Source organism: Ambystoma mexicanum, chromosome 3q (assembly GCF_040938575.1).
Source record: "Ambystoma mexicanum isolate Mex_15411 chromosome 3q, UKY_AmexF1_1, whole genome shotgun sequence".
NCBI lineage: Eukaryota > Metazoa > Chordata > Amphibia > Caudata > Ambystomatidae > Ambystoma > Ambystoma mexicanum.
In genome coordinates this window covers 892,402,143-892,421,407 of record NC_090926.1, presented here as the reverse complement: position 1 = coordinate 892,421,407, position 19,265 = coordinate 892,402,143, and the positions used below count along the sequence as shown (strand labels likewise).

At 45.6% G+C, this 19,265-nt stretch overlaps 1 protein-coding gene across 1 annotated transcript in view; it reads right to left on the bottom strand.

The window, feature by feature from the left end:
- PSMD12 (proteasome 26S subunit, non-ATPase 12) overlaps positions 1-19,265 on the bottom strand; it is a 270,699-nt gene that overhangs the window by 232,973 nt on the left and 18,461 nt on the right. The window contains exon 2 of the mRNA XM_069655033.1: positions 11,892-11,951. Coding sequence (XP_069511134.1) covers positions 11,892-11,951 — 60 coding nt within the window. The remainder of the gene's footprint in view (positions 1-11,891; positions 11,952-19,265) is intronic.

Genomic DNA, 19,265 nt, shown 5'->3' with positions numbered 1-19,265 from the left:
CTATTTCTCTCGCATCTTCTTCTTGGTCGACAGTCTCTGGATCTTCATCTTTTTCATCCACCGCTTGCATTATTTCTGACTCCTTACATAGCCAGCTAGTGAGCTGACCATTAGCTGATAGATTCTTTTTCATAGCTTTAATCGCTCTTTTCCTTGCTTTTTTAGAATGCAATTCGAAAACAGGTGAATCTTCTACAAACACCGGTTGAGTATTCAATTTGGTGAGCTTTTGAGCTTTCTTTGCCAGTCTTCGCTGTTTCCGCGAGAAGAACACATGTGGGCTATTCTCATAGTGTGTCTCCACCTCTTTATCTAGTTGTTCCTCCACCTCTGTAGGGATTATTGTTTGTTTCTTTAACTAGTTGTTCTTCATATTCTTTAGCTATCTGTATTGCTTCTGTCAAATTGGCCTCAATCTCTTCACTTTCCTTTACCTTATGCTCATATAGCGCGGTCAAGGACTAGGTATTAGCCAAGATACGTCCAGACATTTGTAAAAGAATCTTAAATGCAAATTGTAATGCCGCTACTGAGGACTGGAACTCTGCAATCTCATTTGTCATATTTGTTTGACAGCCCAACTCTTCCATTTCTTTATCAGGTGCATCCTCCATAGAGGTCATCACGAGGTTCGGGGAGGCTGATAGTCTCCCTATACTCTCTGTAGACATAGGTAAGTCGGGCGACGAAACTATTACACTTGCTGTCTGATGTCGTCCTTCATTTCCTACTGTCATTCAGGTTTGTGAGGACATCTCCTTTTGTATGCTTAAAACACAATTCCAACAATGAGTTGTTGTCAATATCCTCATGGTTAAGTGAGCTCATAAGCACACTGCTTCTAGTTTCAAGTACCTCGTCTTCCTCTATTATAGTTAGATTGATATCAGCTGGAGGGTTAGGTGGAAAAAACCTGTTATTGTACCTTGACCTGCTGCCATAGGTTTCCTATTTTTCTTTTTCGTCTTGGTATTGTTCATCATGGTTATCTACTCCACCCTCTCCTTATCTAGCTATGTTCGTGAATTGCGGAGATGGTATCGATTCTATGGAGGATGCACCTGATAAAGAAATAGAAGAGTTGGGCTGTCAAACAAATATGACAAATGAGATTGCGGAGCTCCAGTCCTCAGTAGCGGCATTACAATTTGCACTTAAGATTCTTTTACAAATGTCTGGGCGTATCTTGGATAATACCGAGTCCTTGACCGCGCTATATGAGCATAAGGTAAAGGAAAGTGAAGAGATTGAGGCCAATTTGACGGAAGCAATACAGATAGCTAAAGAATATGAAGAACAACTAGTTAAAGAAACAAACAATCCCTACAGAGGTGGAGGAACAACTAGATAAAGAGGTGGAGACACTATGAGAATAGCCCACATGTCTTCTTCTCGCGGAAACAGCGAAGACTGGCAAAGAAAGCTCAAAAGCTCACCAAATTGAATACTCAACCGGTGTTGGTAGAAGATTCACCCGTTTTCGAATTGCGTTCTAAAAAACCAAGGAAAAGAGCGATTAAAGCTATGAAAAATAATCTATCAGCTAATGGTCAGCTCACTAGCTGGCTATGTAAGGAGTCAGAAATAATGCAAGCGGTGGATGAAAAAGATGAAGATCCAGAGACTGTCGACCAAGAAGAAGATGCGAGAGAAATAGGATCGCCGGAACAACTTATGAAAAATTTTGACAAAGTAAAAACGATGAGAACACTGGTTAAGTTGACTGAAAATCAGGAAGACCCCTCTGATAACAGGGTGTGCCTGATAAAGAACTTGTATCAAAGTGGTAAAAATAAATGGCTAACACCCTCAGAGCTATTAACTAGGCTCAACTGTGTTCCCCAACTTCGAGTGTTAACATCGGAAGATTTTCGGTTTGTTGAGCCGTTAAGCGGTCTCAATCCCAATGTCTCTGCGCTACATTGCAAATTTTTTGCTACAGCAAATTTCATCCGTAAATATAAAGAAGAACTGAGAACAGTGGATATTGAAATTCATGTGGATCTGAACGAGAGAGATCCGAATGCTGTATAAGAACAATTGACTACCCTAGTAAGTTTAACAGACCTTTGAAGGGAATAAGCTTGGACTTGCTGACGCGCAATTAGTTTTAAAATGGTTGTTGGATTCACTGCCAGGGGTTTTGAAGAACCATTGAGATTTTGCTGTTTTGTCTTGGAATTGCCGTGGTTTCACACATTTATTAAGAACTGAGGGATCTACTGCCCTTTTATCAAATTATAGTTGTTTCTGTTTACAAGAGACATGGGCAGTTGACCACTTGGTATTAGATGGCTTTGTGGTTTATCAAGCATTTGCAAAAAGGGGCACAAGAGGTCACCCACATGAGGGATTACTGATAGGGGTGGCAAATGCATTAGTCTCCAAACGGCTATATGGTTACTTAGATGACTACCTTATTGCGGTGGAGGTGGGGAGAGAGAGAGAGAGAGAGAGTAGCTTTGAAAGAATTCTACTCATTAGTCTCTACAATCCTCCGGGTGCGGTAGCTAGGGATCAAATCCAAGAAGCACTCCGTGAACTAATGACAAGCTGGATGTTACACTCAGGGAACGCAGCAGTAATCGTCTTGGGGGACTTTAATTGCCATAAAGAGTGATGGAAGGGGTGTGCAGTATCCAGATCTAAAGGAGAAATGTATTATGACACATGTGAAAAAGAGCGAGGACGGACAGAGTTGGATTAGTCCGTTTGACTGTTGGGAATTAGAAATGATAAATGGACGTACTATTATTGATTCCCCAGGTAAACATACTTGGTCCACTGGTGTCTCCTCGAGCACATTGGACTAGATTTTTATTTACAACAGGTGATGGACATGGAAGTGATTAGTAACAGCTGGAGTGATCATGCGATCCTCGTACGTGCTTATTACTACCAGGGATTCTACCCCTCAGTCCAATATGGGTAATATCAAAGTAAATAATGCTGGAACACGAACAAGCTGGTCAGATAAGAACATAAGATTAGCAACTGAATCATTGATCCATTCTGATACTTTAATTTCTTTGGATTTTGAGGGTATGAACATTAATGCTATTGAAGATTGGATCTTGGCCTTTTCTGGCAAACACGCCTCCAGCCCTATGGGAGCAATGCTAAGAACAGAAGGTAATATGAGAACCTTTAATAAATAAATAAATTAGAGATGCTAAGAGGGATCTCAGAGCCGAGCTTCGTAGAATAAAGGTTTTGAAATTACCTATGCCTCAATTTGGCGAATTGACCAGGAAAATAAAAAACAGATATAGGTCAACTATTAAGAATATTAAAAAGGCTGAGGAAATCAGCTCATACCAACAAATGGTCCAGACAATTAGGTCTAGACATTCGCGTAGCATATGGGCATTGCTAAACGAGGCTAAGGCAAAAAGCAAAGGCCAATTAGTCAATCCCATAAGTGCGGCAGTATGGGTAGAATTTCTAGAAACCCGCAACTTAAAAAGACAGGTAGATAAAGTTACCCCAGAAAGACGGATCCCACCGGAGCCTCCGTTTGAATTATCATATGAGGTGATATATAGTAAAATCCAAGAGTTAAAAGTCTCAAGAGCCCCGGGCTCTAATGGACTGTCTAACGCCACTATTAAGAACTACCCAGAGTTCTGGACTACTTTATTTAAGAAGATCTTGGCAATAGGGGAAATCCCTAATACTTGGCAAACAGCGATCCTGATTCCTATTTTTAAAAAGGGAAACAGATTAGATCCCCATAACTATAGGCTATTGTCTATGTTAGACATTACCGGAAAACTGTTTGCTTCATTACTGCTTAGCGAAATCCAGAAGTGGGTAGATGAAGCTAACATTCCGTGTAAATTTCAGAGTGGATTTCGACGGGGCTATTCTACAACACATAATCTGATAATTAAGGACATTCTGCGGGCTAGAGCAGGCTTGAAAGGGCAGCCTCCTTTGTATGCATTATATGTAGATTTTAAGGCAGCATTTGATACTATCCCTAGGGACCGGTTATGGGTGAAACTCAAAAGTATGGGCTGCCCAGAAAGGCTACTTTACTATCTCAGACTTTTGCATTTAAACACCTCAGTCCGACTTAAACTAGATCAGGAAGGCCATCTGACTAGTAGGGTGCCACAGAATAGGGGGGTGAAGCAGGGATGCGTCACGGCCCCATTGGTCTATAACTTGTATGTCCATGATATACCAATGGTTCTAGCTTCCGTGGTAAACTGTCCCCCCAAAGTTGGAGAATCCCCTTGTGTGGTCCTAGCCTACGCAGAAGACCTGGTTATATTAGATAATACCATAAGCGGACTACGAAGGTCGGCCATAGCATTATGGGAATATGTTAATAATAATGGTTTGACCATTAATTTAGAGAAAACTAAAGTTTTAAGATATACCCATAAAAGAGTTTCCCGGGTCAACCTCGTGGTGGGTAATACTACTATTCAATCCTTGGCCTCCACCACCGCACACACCTGCAAACTGATAAGAGCAGGCAAGCCTTTCCTCTCTAATGACAGTTGCATGATCTTGGCTAGAGCACTTATCCTCTCCAGGATCGACTACTGTAATGCCCTTTACAGTGGCGCCAACAAATCTACCATCCAGAAACTTCAAACGCTCCAAAACAATGCTTTGCGAGCAGCGCTTGGCATAAATAAAAGAGTACACATCTCCACCATTAGACGTCAACACAAATGGCTATCTACAAACCACAAAATTCAATTAAAAATTATCTCCTTGACACATAAAGCTCTTAACAACGCCGCCCCAAGCTACCTCACGAACAAAATACAAAAAAAACCTCCATAAGACCCATTAGAGCTACCAACACCAACTGTCTGGTAGTACCTAGATTTAAACTTACCACGGTCGGTGGGAATAGTTTCCCTGTGAAGGCGGCTAAAACCTGGAATTTATTACCCAACAATCTATGAGCAGATCAGCCGTACCCACTATTCAGAAGGAATGTTATCCAATATCTTATCTCCAACGACCATTAGATATAGGTTTATAGTATTCCCAGACCTGACACTTGTCCCTCTCCACTGTCTCACGATATGTTATGCGTACCATCTTCTATGTAACTCATCGACCTGCACGATGGTGGTCCTGCACATTTGTATACTATTACTGTATCTTGTATAATATGTATAACTTTTACTGTATCCTGTATAATCTGTAACGATGTAAGTTTCGCATTATCCTACCTGCTGCGCCCTTCTACCTATGGGTCTGGAGCGCATTAGAAATAAAACAAACAAACAAATATGCCCCTTCGTATCGTTTTCTAGGGGTTGAATTTGAACCTGATCGGGATATCTTATAGGCAAATACGTACCATCAGAGGTGCCCAAATTACGGCTTTAATGGCCAACTTCACTCGGAAACGGGGTAATTTCACTCTGTGGGCAACACGTCAACTGTATGTACAAGTATTCATCCCTACGATTACCTATGGGCTGGAGGCTTTGTTAACCCTCGATCTGACTTGGTTACAAGTCATTGAAGGTACATTTTGGAGACGGATATTAGGGCTCCCTCCTGGTGTACCGATGGCCATTGTAAGATTAGAACTAGGACTCCCCTCTTTAAAAGCAGTGGTGCTAAAAAAAGAGAGCCGTGTTCTTTTTAAGAATGATGAGCAATACTTCTAATACCTTATTAACTGCTGTTCTCCAGGAATTAAATAAAAACTATAGTATTGGTAAATTATACGAACCTATGACGAAATATCTAGCTGAGATAGGTTGGAAACAGAGGAGCTAGTATTTCAACACCGGTTATCAATGCATTGGGAAAGAAAATTGACAGGTGGGACTGGCTTGAGAACTTTACTCATTTAAGTACACTGAAGAACTATCATTTTGTTCAAAATAGAACCTATACCTTTATGCAACCACAGACCTATTTGAACCTCTGTCCAGCTAGAAAACTTAGACGGTTCATCATTCTTCTTAGAATGGAACAGTTACCAACTATGATGACCCTGGGGAGCAGATTTAAGATACCTATTAAGGATCGTACCTGCCATCTATGTAAACAAATGGACAAATTGGAAACAGCTAGACATCTATTAACTGCTTGCCAAGAAATGGACAATACTGCTAATCTACTGCTTGGTAAATATGTTCACAATTTGGAATTTTTGAAAGAGCCATCATTCTGGTATTATTGTATAAATTCAGGTAACATGCGTTTATTAATTTCCCTCTATAATGTATGGTTAAAGGTGGAATCTAAGATAGAAACGGTAAAGCGAGGCATGGATTTGAAGGAGACAAATACGACGAACATAGGGGATGAGAGATGGATCTGTGACAATGCTTGATGATGTGATGTTAACAAAAACTGTTGTTAGAGTGTGAAACTAATTGGTGATTTAGTATATGTTGGATTTAGTTATAAATGTGTGTGATATTTTTGTATAATCTGTGTAAAGTTTGAGTTTTCTCAGACTAAATCACATTAAATAAATAATTTTTATATGTTACCCTTTCTACAATTAATGGCTGGTGGCAGAGGTTTACTTTTTCCTACCATTGTGCGTTTCTACCGCGGGCTGCAATTGCATCAAGACACCCATGGGTGCCCATTTCGTAAAATGGCTGCAGTCTTTTTTAGCCATTTCTTGTTGGAAAGGTCCTTCTTCAGATTTACTCTGCGCGCCAAACCAGGTGTGATCCCTTTGTTCATTTTGTCTTTGGCAGGTTTCACTGGTGAAGCCCGCCTCTGGCTCCACCATGTCTGGCAGGGGCAGGAAGTGAGGGAGGTGCCCGAAACTCCGTGCTTAAACCCCTTGGTTACAGGAATGCACCCAAAGGTGATTGGCCGGCTGGCTGTCCTTGGAGGACAGCCACCCTGCTGTGTGAGTGAGCTATGCTGTGAATGAATGGGAGAGACCAGCATAAAAGGTGATGAGTTTTCCTTGTAAAGGCACAGTCTACCACTGGACGAAGGAATCCAAACAAGAACTTAGCAGAGACGCGGCTTGCTCTAACTCCTGGGCCGTTGGTTTGCCCGGTGAAGCCCTGCTGCATTGCTCAAGCTCCAGATTCGCCTCAACTAGAGAAGCCCTGCAACAGACGACTTCTCTCCTTCCGTTGGTGGGACCAATCAACCCCAAAGTGAACTCATCTCGACATCCTCTCCGATTGCTGCTGTAGGAAAGGAAGTGCCAGGGAGAGGAACATCAGACCGAGTGCATCGCTTATAAGTCGGACACAAACTCCAGGAAGATCCTCCAGACTCCCTTGAAGAAGGACTGACCAAGCCTGAGCCATCTCAAAAGAGTGCTGGACTCCAAGATGAGAGGAAAGTCCATAGTGGTATCCGAGAACCCGCGGTGGTCTTATTTGCTAGAGACTCCAGGATATGAAACCGCGAAGTGTCGTGGATCTGAAGCTTTCCCATTGTTGCCGCCGACCTTCCATTCGTAGTGCAGGAGTCCACAGACGTCTTCCCTCTTGTCCTCACAACTGAGGCCCAGGAACACAGGATCTGCAGACCTACAACGGACAGAAGCCAGCTGGAAGCAGTTTTGCTTCCAACCAAAAGGTACTATAAAACTAAGCAGACTTACCTCTTGTTGTGTATCCTCGCTAGCTCCCAGTTGAGACTTGTCTTGGTTGCCCTTGCAGTGTTGCTTGCAGCTTTGCCCCTTCAGCAATTTCATTTCTACAAACTTTTCTAAAAACATTGTGCAAGACTTACTTACCTGCAAGAAGATCTCCAGCACCCCTAGACTTTGCTCAACTGGCACTGGCTGTCCTGGCTCCCTGAGGGACTCCTTACCTCCGACTTTGTGCTTTTGCCTTTACGCCCAGAAAGGGTTAATTTACTTTGCATTGGAGGGTTCAAAGAGTACTTACCACTTTAAGAATTATTTGTTAACCTTTGTTTTATTCCCCCCCATCTAACCTTTGCACCAAACTCAGTATTGCTCTAAATGTACCAGTGATAAAACAATGTCTGTAGTGTCATTGCTATTTAAATCACCCGAGGGTGTAGGAAGTGTGCGTGCCATCCCCAATGGGTATTATCTGATTAGAGAACCTAAGAGTGTGTTTTGAAGTCCATTTTAAAGTGTTACATGTTTTGAACCCTTCTAAAGAAGGCTTATTCAACCAGCTGTTAAATTAATAATTGTTTTATCAAGTAACAATGTTTATAAGGGTGCATTTGAATAACTGTCATTGTGAAACTACCTTGCAGCTCACATTGACCCCTCTTGAGATAAGCCTGGCTTCTCAGTCACTCTACCAACTTGTGTTGTACATGCTTATACAAAAGGTTGGGTTAACTATTGCCAAGAGGATAAGGCGGATGTAGTCTCCCACAGGGTACTGCATACAATCTTGCCTAACAGACCTTAATTCAATTATTGATCCAGCACTAGATTTGTTATACTGGGTGAGCGCGCACAGCCAGAGGTACACTGAACTAATTACCTGAGCAGCACACTCCGTGGCAATTTTCTCGTCGACACATGGTGCCATGCACCCTCAAACATGAGCGTTCACATTCTATTCACCCCCTTTATTTTCCATTTACAGCAAACACTTTGTTTGCAGTAAATAGCAAATACAGATTTCACTATGCATGCTTGAAATATGAAGTGTGCTAAAGAAGACATGCACCATTTTACATATATTTTGGCACCAGTCACCTTTGGACAAGTGCATGTCTCTTAATTCGAGCATGTAAAATGAGGAACTCAGCCTGCAGGTCTAGTGGGATTAAATTGTAGGCCTGATGGTCTAGAATAGATTACACACTCCTGGAAGCAGAACAGGAACCAAACATAGTAGCGGCAGAGATTTGTGTGGTGGGTTGGTCCGATCACAATATGTGTACGACGAAACTAGTTATCAGGTTGCCATGCCAGACTGACCGTAGATGGTCTGTAATGATATGCTCTTAAGAGACCAGGTGGTTAACTTTTTTTTTGCATAAAGAGATCAGGGAATATTTCAAGGCTATTGACATGGGGGAGATCCCACTTCCTATTACATGGAAGGCATTTAAGCGACAATATGAGGAATTCTTACTGCGGTGGGGACGGCTAAGAAACGGGAGAGGTTGCTGCAGGAATCCCATCTTAAAGCCCAGATAGGTATGAGAGAAAGAACTACAGGAATAACCAAATCGGCAAGCAACACTGCTTGTAGGGGTTTGGGAATTAAGACGTGAATTGGGGGGGGGGGGGGAGATCGGGAAGGGGAAAGTACTGGCCCAAATGCGCTTCTTGAAGCACAAATAATGAAGAGGGCGACAAGGCCCACATTGCTAGCTGCATGCCTTCGGCAGCAGAGAGCCAAGCGGGCTCATGACAAAGTCGTACACTAACCTGTGGACATTTCAACGCGGTTCTTACAATATTACTTGCAGTTATATACAGCACAATACGCAGGGTCTGAAAGCGAGATACATGAGAATATGCATGGTCTGAGAGCGATACATTATTATATAAGGGGCTTTAAGTTTCCAAGTTTATCGGAGGCAGAGAAGGCATCCTTGAATGCTCAGATAGGGGCGTGAGGGGAGATCTCCTGGACACTTCTAAACTAAGACCCAGGTCTGCCCCGGGACAGGACGGATTCACTACCAATTTTTACAAGAGGTATGGATCACTACCGATAACTCGACTAGTTGAGAGGTGGACCCCCCCCCCCCAGCTCCTTCACACAGGCTAGTCACCTATACAACTCGTCACTGCAAACTTATCCACTGATCACAATCAAAACCATTTCAGAATCTCAGCCCATTTCATCACACAAGTGTTTCTAGGCGCAAAAAGACAAGGGAGGAAGACAGAGGGAGGACACAATCTTACTAGGCCTTGTGTCATCCAGATCGTGAAAGTGCAACAATGAGAAGGGTAAAGGGGGGGGGGGCAGAGGAGGGGGTGCCAGGGAAAGGGGAAACAGGGCACCATTGCTCCCAGTAAGTGCAGCTCGGGCAACGCAGCTCTGGGTAAGTGCAAGGAGGCACGGTGACTGTAGAGCTCACAGTTACAGCCCCTAAGTGTGTGGTAGGCCCGGAGGCAGTGCAGGGGTGGATGATCATGAAAGCCTGGTACCCAGAGAGACTCAGAGTAGCAAAGCAACCAGTCGGTGCAGCAGACAGGTAGGTCAGGAGGGGAAGGGGGGGGGGGGGGAGAGAGAGAAAGCAGAGGAGAAGAGTAAAGTTAAGCTGCTTCCGGTGGTCTGGCTCAAGTTTGAGAAGGGCAGGGATGGCATTCCAGAGGGAGGCACCTGCAGAGGAGAGGGAGAGATCTATCCCCACCCCCGCACTCTCTGCCTGGAGAAGCATCTGATCCATAGAGAGTTAGAGGTAGCTGAGCAAAGGGCTTGAGAAGGAAGGTATTTTGGAAGAGAGTTGGATGTAGTGCGGGCCCAGCCCTAGAAAGCCTTGTGCACCATGGAAAGGGTCTTGAACTTGATCCTTGCAGCCACTGGGAGCCAGTGGAGAGGTTTCAGTGCTGGAGAGATACAGTCCCTGGGCTTCAGGTCAAGGATAAGTCTCATCTACGACATCCTTATACAGCATCCAGCCCCTAGACTGGTGGACCCTGTAGACCTCTGGAATCAATGTTCACCTTCTTCAAACTCCGATCCTGCCACTTGCACATCACAAATTCCCAGACCGTATGCACTTTTCACTTTGGGGGGGCAAAATTGCTTGCGGAGAGCAAAGCAGGTCTTTTGTCTCAGCTTGCAATAAAAGGGCAGGATGCTATACACTGCATCCTCCATTTGAGATAACAATCTCCCCAGTTCACCTCCGAAAAACAAATCCGCACTATGACAAAAAGCATGTCAACAAAAAATAAATCAAACCTCAGCAGAACAGTCCTTTAAACAACTTTTTTCTGAAACCTGAGGACACCAAAAAAAAAAAATGATCCTCAAGGAAGAGGAGGCACTCCTCAACCTTTTCCAAAATATCACCAAACAAAATGATCAGCCACAATCATGCCAAAGCACAAACCTGCTCTCACCACAATGCAATCACTTGAATGCCCACCACTAATTTCACTTTATTGCACCGTTCATTCGGCAATCTCATTTGAGATTCACCATACCAACCAAGGCCAGCCTATGTCTATTGAACGTTTTTACTGCTACTGAAGGAAATTGGCCAGGAACACTCCAACATGGCTTCATTACAGTGTTGCACAATAATTCACCTCCTACACCACCAACTGCCTTATATTCATGCAGATAGGCTACCACGGATCACAACATCTCCCTGTGACTTGCAGGATTCACCAAAGAACCACCCTCCCACCGGTCTACTTCAAACTTTACAAAGAACCCTCCGTAAATATTACTCTCCAATCTCGGTCAACCACTAGGCGGGCTGCTCTTTGCTACACCTACATGTATCCACAATGAAATGTTAACATAAATTCAAGGAAATATTTGCTCAATTGCAAAAATGGTTGCATAGCTTGAACTACAAACTATGCCACTGAAAGTTTACAATGTAGTTGGACTACTTTACATGCAAACACTACAACACTGCACAAATAATTGACAGTGGCATTTCTTTCATGCCAATCATAGCTAAGAAAGTCCCGACAGTCTAGTATAATCATTTGTATGTATGTAAATCATACCTGACCAGGCTCTGGTCTTCTAACTGGAAAGGTCTGGTGAAAATCTGCTCTACTAACAGGAATTGCTTTTAAGACTAAAGGTAATCAAAATTGTGACTCAGGGTATGTGCTAATCTTGATGTGAACAGGTGAGGCATTTTGGCCAATCTTTGAAGGGGTAGGCTGTACCAATTCCCGTTCCGATACCAGAAATCATGTGTTGTCTCAAACTGAACATCTTGAAAAGGTGCATTAAAAGACTTAAGCAAAACAGTTCTTTGGAAATTGTTCTACTTACCGTTCGAGTCTGCTTTTCTAATGACAGCAAGCTTTCAATTACTTCCTGGAGCTTCCCTTCCTGAAGTGAGGAGAAATAAAAATAATAAATTTAAAAAAAACACTAAATTATCTACAGTACTAGTCTCAAGTCCAAATTCAAAAAACGGGCAACCATTACAACTGTGCATCACAGTCATTGCAAGCAATTAAGTGGTGTATATTTATATATTTACAGTAAAAGTGTTTTGTTTTGCATTTTCAAAAACGTTTTTTGGAACCAATTTACATATCCTGCGGCACATGTCTCCGAATCAAGTGCGGAATGGCTGGTGTGTGTTCGGGGGCACCTTCCTGGCAGCTGTTTCAATGCTGAAGTTGTTTGGTATGTACAGGATTGCCTTAAAACGCTGCTATGATTGAGTGTTTGCGTACTAAGTTATGGAAGGTTGATACATGCAGCTTTTTCCAGGAGGTGGCTTTTCGCGAAATAAGGTTTTTGTGATACAGGCAGGATCGAGTGTTCAGATAATCAAGTAAACTCTTGTTAACTACATTTTAGAGACAGGCCGAAAGTAAAAAAATAAACTAGATGTTACGGTACCAAGTGTAACAATCCAAGCTATACAAGTTATATTGGCATAATCAGGATTCATACTAATACAAACAGGACACTGGTTCATTGTCATCAAAAGAAGCAGCTAGGGCCCAAAGTCAAAAAGATAGGAATTTGTTTCAGCAGGGGGTCTGCGTCTGGATTCCCCTAGTAACTTAAATTGAGACCCAAAGTTACTTAAAATATGCAAACAGGGGGGGGGGTCGTGGGAGGCCCTCTGCCAGTCATTAGTCCTTGTTATGAGAGCCTTACCCAGTCTTTAGCTCACCATCTTTCACAGAGGAGAAATATCCTAAACATATCAGTCTTTGTCCTGCCCTGGGGTAGTCCAGCACCGAAATGCTTACTAGGGGAATCCAGATGTGGACCCCTTGCTCACTATTCTTAGAGAGGCACAGCTCCACCCTACTGAGGTCCAACCAGACCGAAACACGTGTCTGGGGGTGCTGTTGGTACTCTTGTTCAAAGGAGAATTGCTTAGCATTTCGGTGCTGGACTGCCCCAAGGGAGGACAAAAACTGATATGTTTAGGATATTTCTCCTCTGTGAAAGATAGTGAGCTAAAGAATCTGGGTAAGGCTCTCGTAACCAGGACTAATGTCTGGCAGAGAGACTCCCAGGACCCCCCTTGTTAATTAGCACAGTCCGAGCACATTCACAAGAAAGTACCCCACTTTGTGACTGCAACAACATGTTAAGATAGCCAAGATCATGCCGTTAACCCGATCTTATAGGAAACTGCGTTTACATAGATAAGAGGGTTTATAAAGCGCGATAGAAGTGGTTTCGTGCTACGGCCAGAGAAGTAAATGCCTTCTATGGTTTGTTGGGTCTGTATTTAAGAATATGTTTTAAGAACTATCATTTGAGAGCTACATGTTAACACAGTCCCGGGAGAGAAACGGGTATTGCATTTATACAGAGTAAATTGTGTTTCACACAAAAATACATACAAAGAAAAAGAACAACCGGGCAAACCTGAAACAGATGTTATACACTAGCAGGAAAGGGAGTAAGCAGTTGAACAGTGGATAGTGGGAAAAACGTGTTAGAGATGAAACTGTGGACAGGAAAAATAAACAGCTGCCTGATGGTACTGAATATATACGAAGTAGCACATGGAATATTCAAGGATTAAGAAGATTGTAGGAGTAAGTAGATGGTGCTCATTTTAAGAAGCATTTGTTACTGTCGCCACTTCTCTCTGATCCAGCACTAGGATTCATCCATACATGTACAGACCCTATGAGCTATACCTACAATGTTTTCCCCCTCAGGAGGAGATGAACAGTAGAGACCTGTCCAAATTCATCTCAGAGGTCAAATTGAAGGTTGGATAAAGCAGGAGCTAAAAGCAGCTCCTGGGTATCCGGCATTAAGCAGTGAGCAGTGACCAGGAGCTACCACTGAGGAGCAAGTACATAGCGTTTTACAAATCTAACTTCAATATAAGATGGAAATATAATTTTTTCCATTATTTATGGCTCCTTGTGTTTTAAAATGTCAAAGATGTGGGGGGTTGTGGCCTGGAGCACCAACGATGCGTACGCTCTGATGGCCTCCGTGGGATGCCTGCTGCTTTCATGATTTAATGCAGCTGCAGCACACCGCCGCACAAAGAAAACCCCTACAGTGATGCATGATATCTAAGGGCATCTGCTGGCCGACTCTCATGCGCCTCTAACCCGAAAACGGCGAAACACAGGCGAGATCCTCCCGCGGCCCCTCCGCTCGCCGTCCGAGGGTTCCAAGATGGCGGACGGGACTGCAGGGCTTGAGTACAACTGGGGGAGGAGCGAGGAGATGATGCGTGCCCGCTCGCTCAGAGCCCCTCAGCGGCACCCTACCATCGGAGGGCCCCCCATACACAGCCAGTGGCACCCCGCCTGGCAGACTGCACTGAACGCTGACCTGGAGGAAGAGCCGTGGGACTCCCTCGTAGCGCTCGCCCAGCCCCGCCCTTGCTCGCACTATGTCCGCCCGAGCCTGCTGCACTGAAGAGGAAAGCACGCCTGCTTAAGAGCGCGCCTGCTGGTGCAACAAAGACAACGAGTGACCAGCACGAGGCCTAATGCCAGCCACCCCCAACAGCCACTCTCCTCCGCGGTTCCACAGAGGAATTAATCAGAATTCCCCTGGATCCACAAGAGTCCCGGCAAGCTCCTGCCTCATCACCACTTGGGAAAGAGACACGACCCTCAACGTTAAGGCAGCCCAGACCCCGCTGGCAACACTGCAATAATCTGTGGGGCTGCTCCTAACCCGTCGGGAGGGGCGCTGAAGCAGGGGCTCTCCACCACTTGCCCTCTATCTACAGGGAGACCCGTGGGTGCCTGTGCTGCCCCTCCCCTTGGACTTGATCCCACTGCAGAGGCCCCCCCGTTGGAAGGGCAGCCGGCCTCCCCCCCCCTCCCGCTCTTCCATCCAGGGACCTCCCAACACAGGGCCCCATGGTCTCAATAAATCTTGGTGGCCTGCGGGAGCCCTTCAAAAACTAAGCCCGACGAGAGGGGAGCCGAGAAGTCACACAGCCCTCCTTGTACGCATATTCATCTAACTTGACACAAGCTCCGCTTTAGGGAGCCGGTGAGGAGCTCCTCCTCCTCCTGAATACTTTTCGCCCCCCACCTACCTCCTAAAGGAACAGAAACCCCCCCCCCACAAGTAACCTCAGCATCCATGCCAGCAATATGCCCTTTACCTACCTTGGGGGGACCTGCGTGGCAGCTAAACTACTTTACCAGTGACCGAGGGGGCGATTCGCTCACCACCTTTTCTCCAAAAGGCGTAGTTCCCCCCCCCCCTCTGCCCACAGGGAGACACTATGGCCAAACAATTCAAGTCCGGTAAGAACCCGGACATTGCTGCAATGTTGATGTCATCCGACAAAGCCAGGAAACAGGATCCCCCTGCCTCCTCTCCACAGGAAACTTCAGATGACAAGGGTCTCTCGCATTCATGGACGACATCAAATCTGAATTTAGATCTTGCATGACTGAAATTACCACTAAACTAGAAAGTACTGACCAAAGAGTGACAGAGGCCAAGCAGAGGCTGGGAGAAGTCGAAGATCGGACCCAACATCACACAACCGCCTTGATTGAAGTTCAACGCTCAGACTCCTCCAAGACAAATGCAAAATCTTGAAATTCGAACAAGACCTGGAAAATGGGGCCCGACGTAATAACCTCAGAATCCAAGGAGTTCCAGCCTCAGTCCCAGACAAAAATTTGGCTGAATATGTGGGTGACTTTTTTCAATCCCTCCTTCCACAACTAGAGAAGTCACAACTCCTTCTAGACCGCACCCACAGGTTGGTGGAATCAGACGCCTCGCCGGATGTTTATTACCAGGGTACACTTCATTACAAAGAAGCCATCTCATCGATCGGCAGCACCAGGGATGAAATAACCTTTCAGGGCTCTCCCCTTCAGATTTACCAAGACCCATCTCTCCTCACCCTCCAGAAAAGACGATCCCTCACTATCTTCCTTCAGGACCAACAGATCTGCTACAGATGGCTCTTTCCCACGGCCCTACAGTTCTCCTACAAGGGCACCGGAGGAGGATCAGCGACCTGGAGGACACAGAGAAGACCATGCGCCCAGCCTCGCATAAGTTCCCGTCACCCCCAGCCTCGGAAAACACCATTGACACAGACTTCATCTCTTCACCAAAAACTAAGCAAAACTCATGGTCAAAGGTCTGAGGTTTAGGAGAAAGAAATTATCAGACACAGAGACGCAACAGATTCACTGAAATGTCAAAACTCCAAGCAGCCTGAAGCCAGAACATGGTCTCTTGGTCCAGCTCTTACCCGGCCCGACCCAGCTCGCCTCCTCCACATACCTGGAACTATTTTCGGTTTACAAGATGGAGTTTCGCCACCTACGAACATCCAGATGAACCCTGACAGCCAAAGCAGCGGGCCCTACCCCACGGCCTATGCCCATTTCCAGGGCACAATCCACATACGAGTCCTTGGAATGATCCACTAAGTCTGCTCTTAGTTCTAGCCATGTCAGCTAAAAACAGTTATTTGGCCCTGTTGGCCAGGAGTGGTGCCAGGCAATAGGGCCAGAAGGTCGCACCATGGTCCTGGCTAACTATAAATCGCCCAAAACCCTTCTTAAAATCAATGGCACCCTCTCCGCTCCCATCTCCTTGTCTTGTGGAACCAGACAGGGATGTCCACTATCCCCACTCCTATTTGCACTGATTATGGAACCATTTGCCAAACGGATTAGGCTAAATACCTTAATGAAGGGCCCCCATGTTGGTACCTCATACCACAAACTGGCTCTACGCAGACAACGTCCTGCTGACCATCACAGAGCCCTGCTCCTCCTTGACACACGCTTTAGCTGAAATAAACAGCTATGGAAGGGTCACTGGAGTCTCTATCAACTTTAACAAATCAGCGGCACTGGGGATAGGGATACCCCCAAGGGAGCGGGAAGCCTTGATCCCAATGTGCCCAATCCAATGGAAGACGAAGGCTATTAACCATCTAGGGGTTCACGTTCCGGCCGACCCTAAAGAGGTTTACCATGCAAATTTTCCCCCACATTTCAAAGAACTGGAAATTGACATGAAATGCTGGGCGACGCAAGAAATATAACTAATGGGCCGGATTACTGCCTGCAAAATGAATCTGCTCCCGAGATTCCAATAAGCATGCTCATCCCTCCCGGTTGCGATCCCGACATCAGTCCTCTGAAACTTGCAGAGGAAGAGGCTACAATTCATTTGGAGGGAGAGAGAGAGAAAAAAAAAAATAAATAAATAAAAAGACAGGATTCCTAAAGAAACAATGCTGGGTAACGCAAAGCTTGGCGGCCTAGAGGTCCCAGACCTACCAGACGGCAGCTCAGTCGGCATGCATCCATGCGTGGCAAACACTTACTAATCGCCCCAGGTGGGTGGACCTGGAACAATCACGCTTACCCCTCCCTCTACGCTTTCTACCACACATCCCGTCACCGATGCGGCGGCAATGGCAGGGTCTACTGTCGGCCACCAAACACACCATAACCATCTGGGACAGAACCCTAAAACAAAAGGGGATTCCAAGAGGACTCTGCCCTCATCCCCAGTGTTCTTGAACCCAGCCTGCTCACCCAGGGCAACCCCTCAAAACTTCAAAACCTGGAATGCAGGAGGACTAGAGACCTTGGGGCAGCTCTTCGAAGGAGGACAACCTTGTACCTTTGAACGATGTAAAGAAGTCTTCCAGCCTCAGGAAACGGATAGATTTACATATATCCAGCTATGTCACTGGTGCTCCGACCCTCAGACCCCTAACACATACTCTTGGGCGTCCCAGTCCCCGGGATCTACCCAAGATCGGAGCCAAAGCCAAATTGCTGTCCCAATGCCTTCTGGTGGGTAGAATAGTGGTGGCCCGCTCATGGAAATCTGTGGAGGGTCCCGTCTTGCCCCTCAGGTGGGTGAAAATATGGGATGTACTAATCGTGGAAAAGGTGACGGCAGCCAGGGCAGGTCTCCATCGCTTTCGGAACATTTGGGGCCCAATTCTTGACTTTGACCGAGACTTCCCAGTGCTGACCTACAAACCACAGCTGGCTTGGAGGGTCCTGGACAACGGGGATACTCCACAGGATCAGGAATAAAGAGCTCGGCCTTAGATAGGCCCAACTATCACAAGGAAGGAGGGGAGGGTGAAGAGACATGCCTTTATGATGATGCATAACATGCTTTAATAACAATTCTGTATTGTTGCTACCCTGCCTTGTTTCAAAAATAAACTTTTAAAAAAAAAAATTAAAACATTTCTAAGATGTGTCTTCATTAGGGGGGCGCTTTTGCGCACCACTGAAGATGGCCGCCTGAGTGAGGAGCTCCGCAACTCGGCATGGTTAAGCGGCTAAAATCCTTGCGTACAGGGTGCAAAATACGAAATACAAGGACCGCCCACCCCGTGGAACACCGACACAGCTGACCTGCTGAATCCTATCTCTGCTGAGCCTTTCGGGTCGCTCCATGTGCCCTCACTGCTCTGGAGGCGCATTGGCGCAGTCAGACAGGCCAGCGCTTCCCACCCTTCCCCTGCAGTACTCAGTCGCTCGGGCTGGTGAGCGCCACACACTAACTGCCTGTGTTCCACAAGTGTTCCCCTCTTGTGCTACACTGTATACCAATTCGGATATAGTAACGCTTCCCATCAGATGCATACTTAGACAACCTACTGCTGTCCGTAATGTCCAATGAGGCTAGGGAAATTCTTGATCGCCCCATATCCTCGGAGGAGATATCCTGTGCCATTGAGGCCTTCCCATCCGGAAAGGGCCACACCCGATGGCCTCACAATGTAGTTTAAGCATTTCAAATCCTGCCTTGTCCCTTGATTGTCTTACCTATGGGAAGAATCCTGTGCCTCGGAAATACTCCCTCTCCCCCCCTTCACCACACTATGCAAAGCCAGGATTACAGTCTTGCTGAAACCCGATAAGCCGGCTGGGCAGTGTGGGTCTTACTGCCCCCTTTCCCTCATAAGCTCTGACAAAAATATTTGTGACGGTACTAGCTCTCAGGTTAGCCCCTTACATGGGACACAATCACCCAGACCAGTCTGGCTTTGTTCCCGGCCGGTACACAGCACTTCTGGAGGTGCCTTTTCGATGTCCTAGCTCAGAAAGACCCAGACACACAGGCAGTTGCCGCAGCTCTAGATGTTCAGAAGGCCTTCGTTTCGGTGTCCTGCAAGTTTATGTGGGCAGTACTGATACGGCAGAAGCAATAAAAGAAAAATGCTTTACC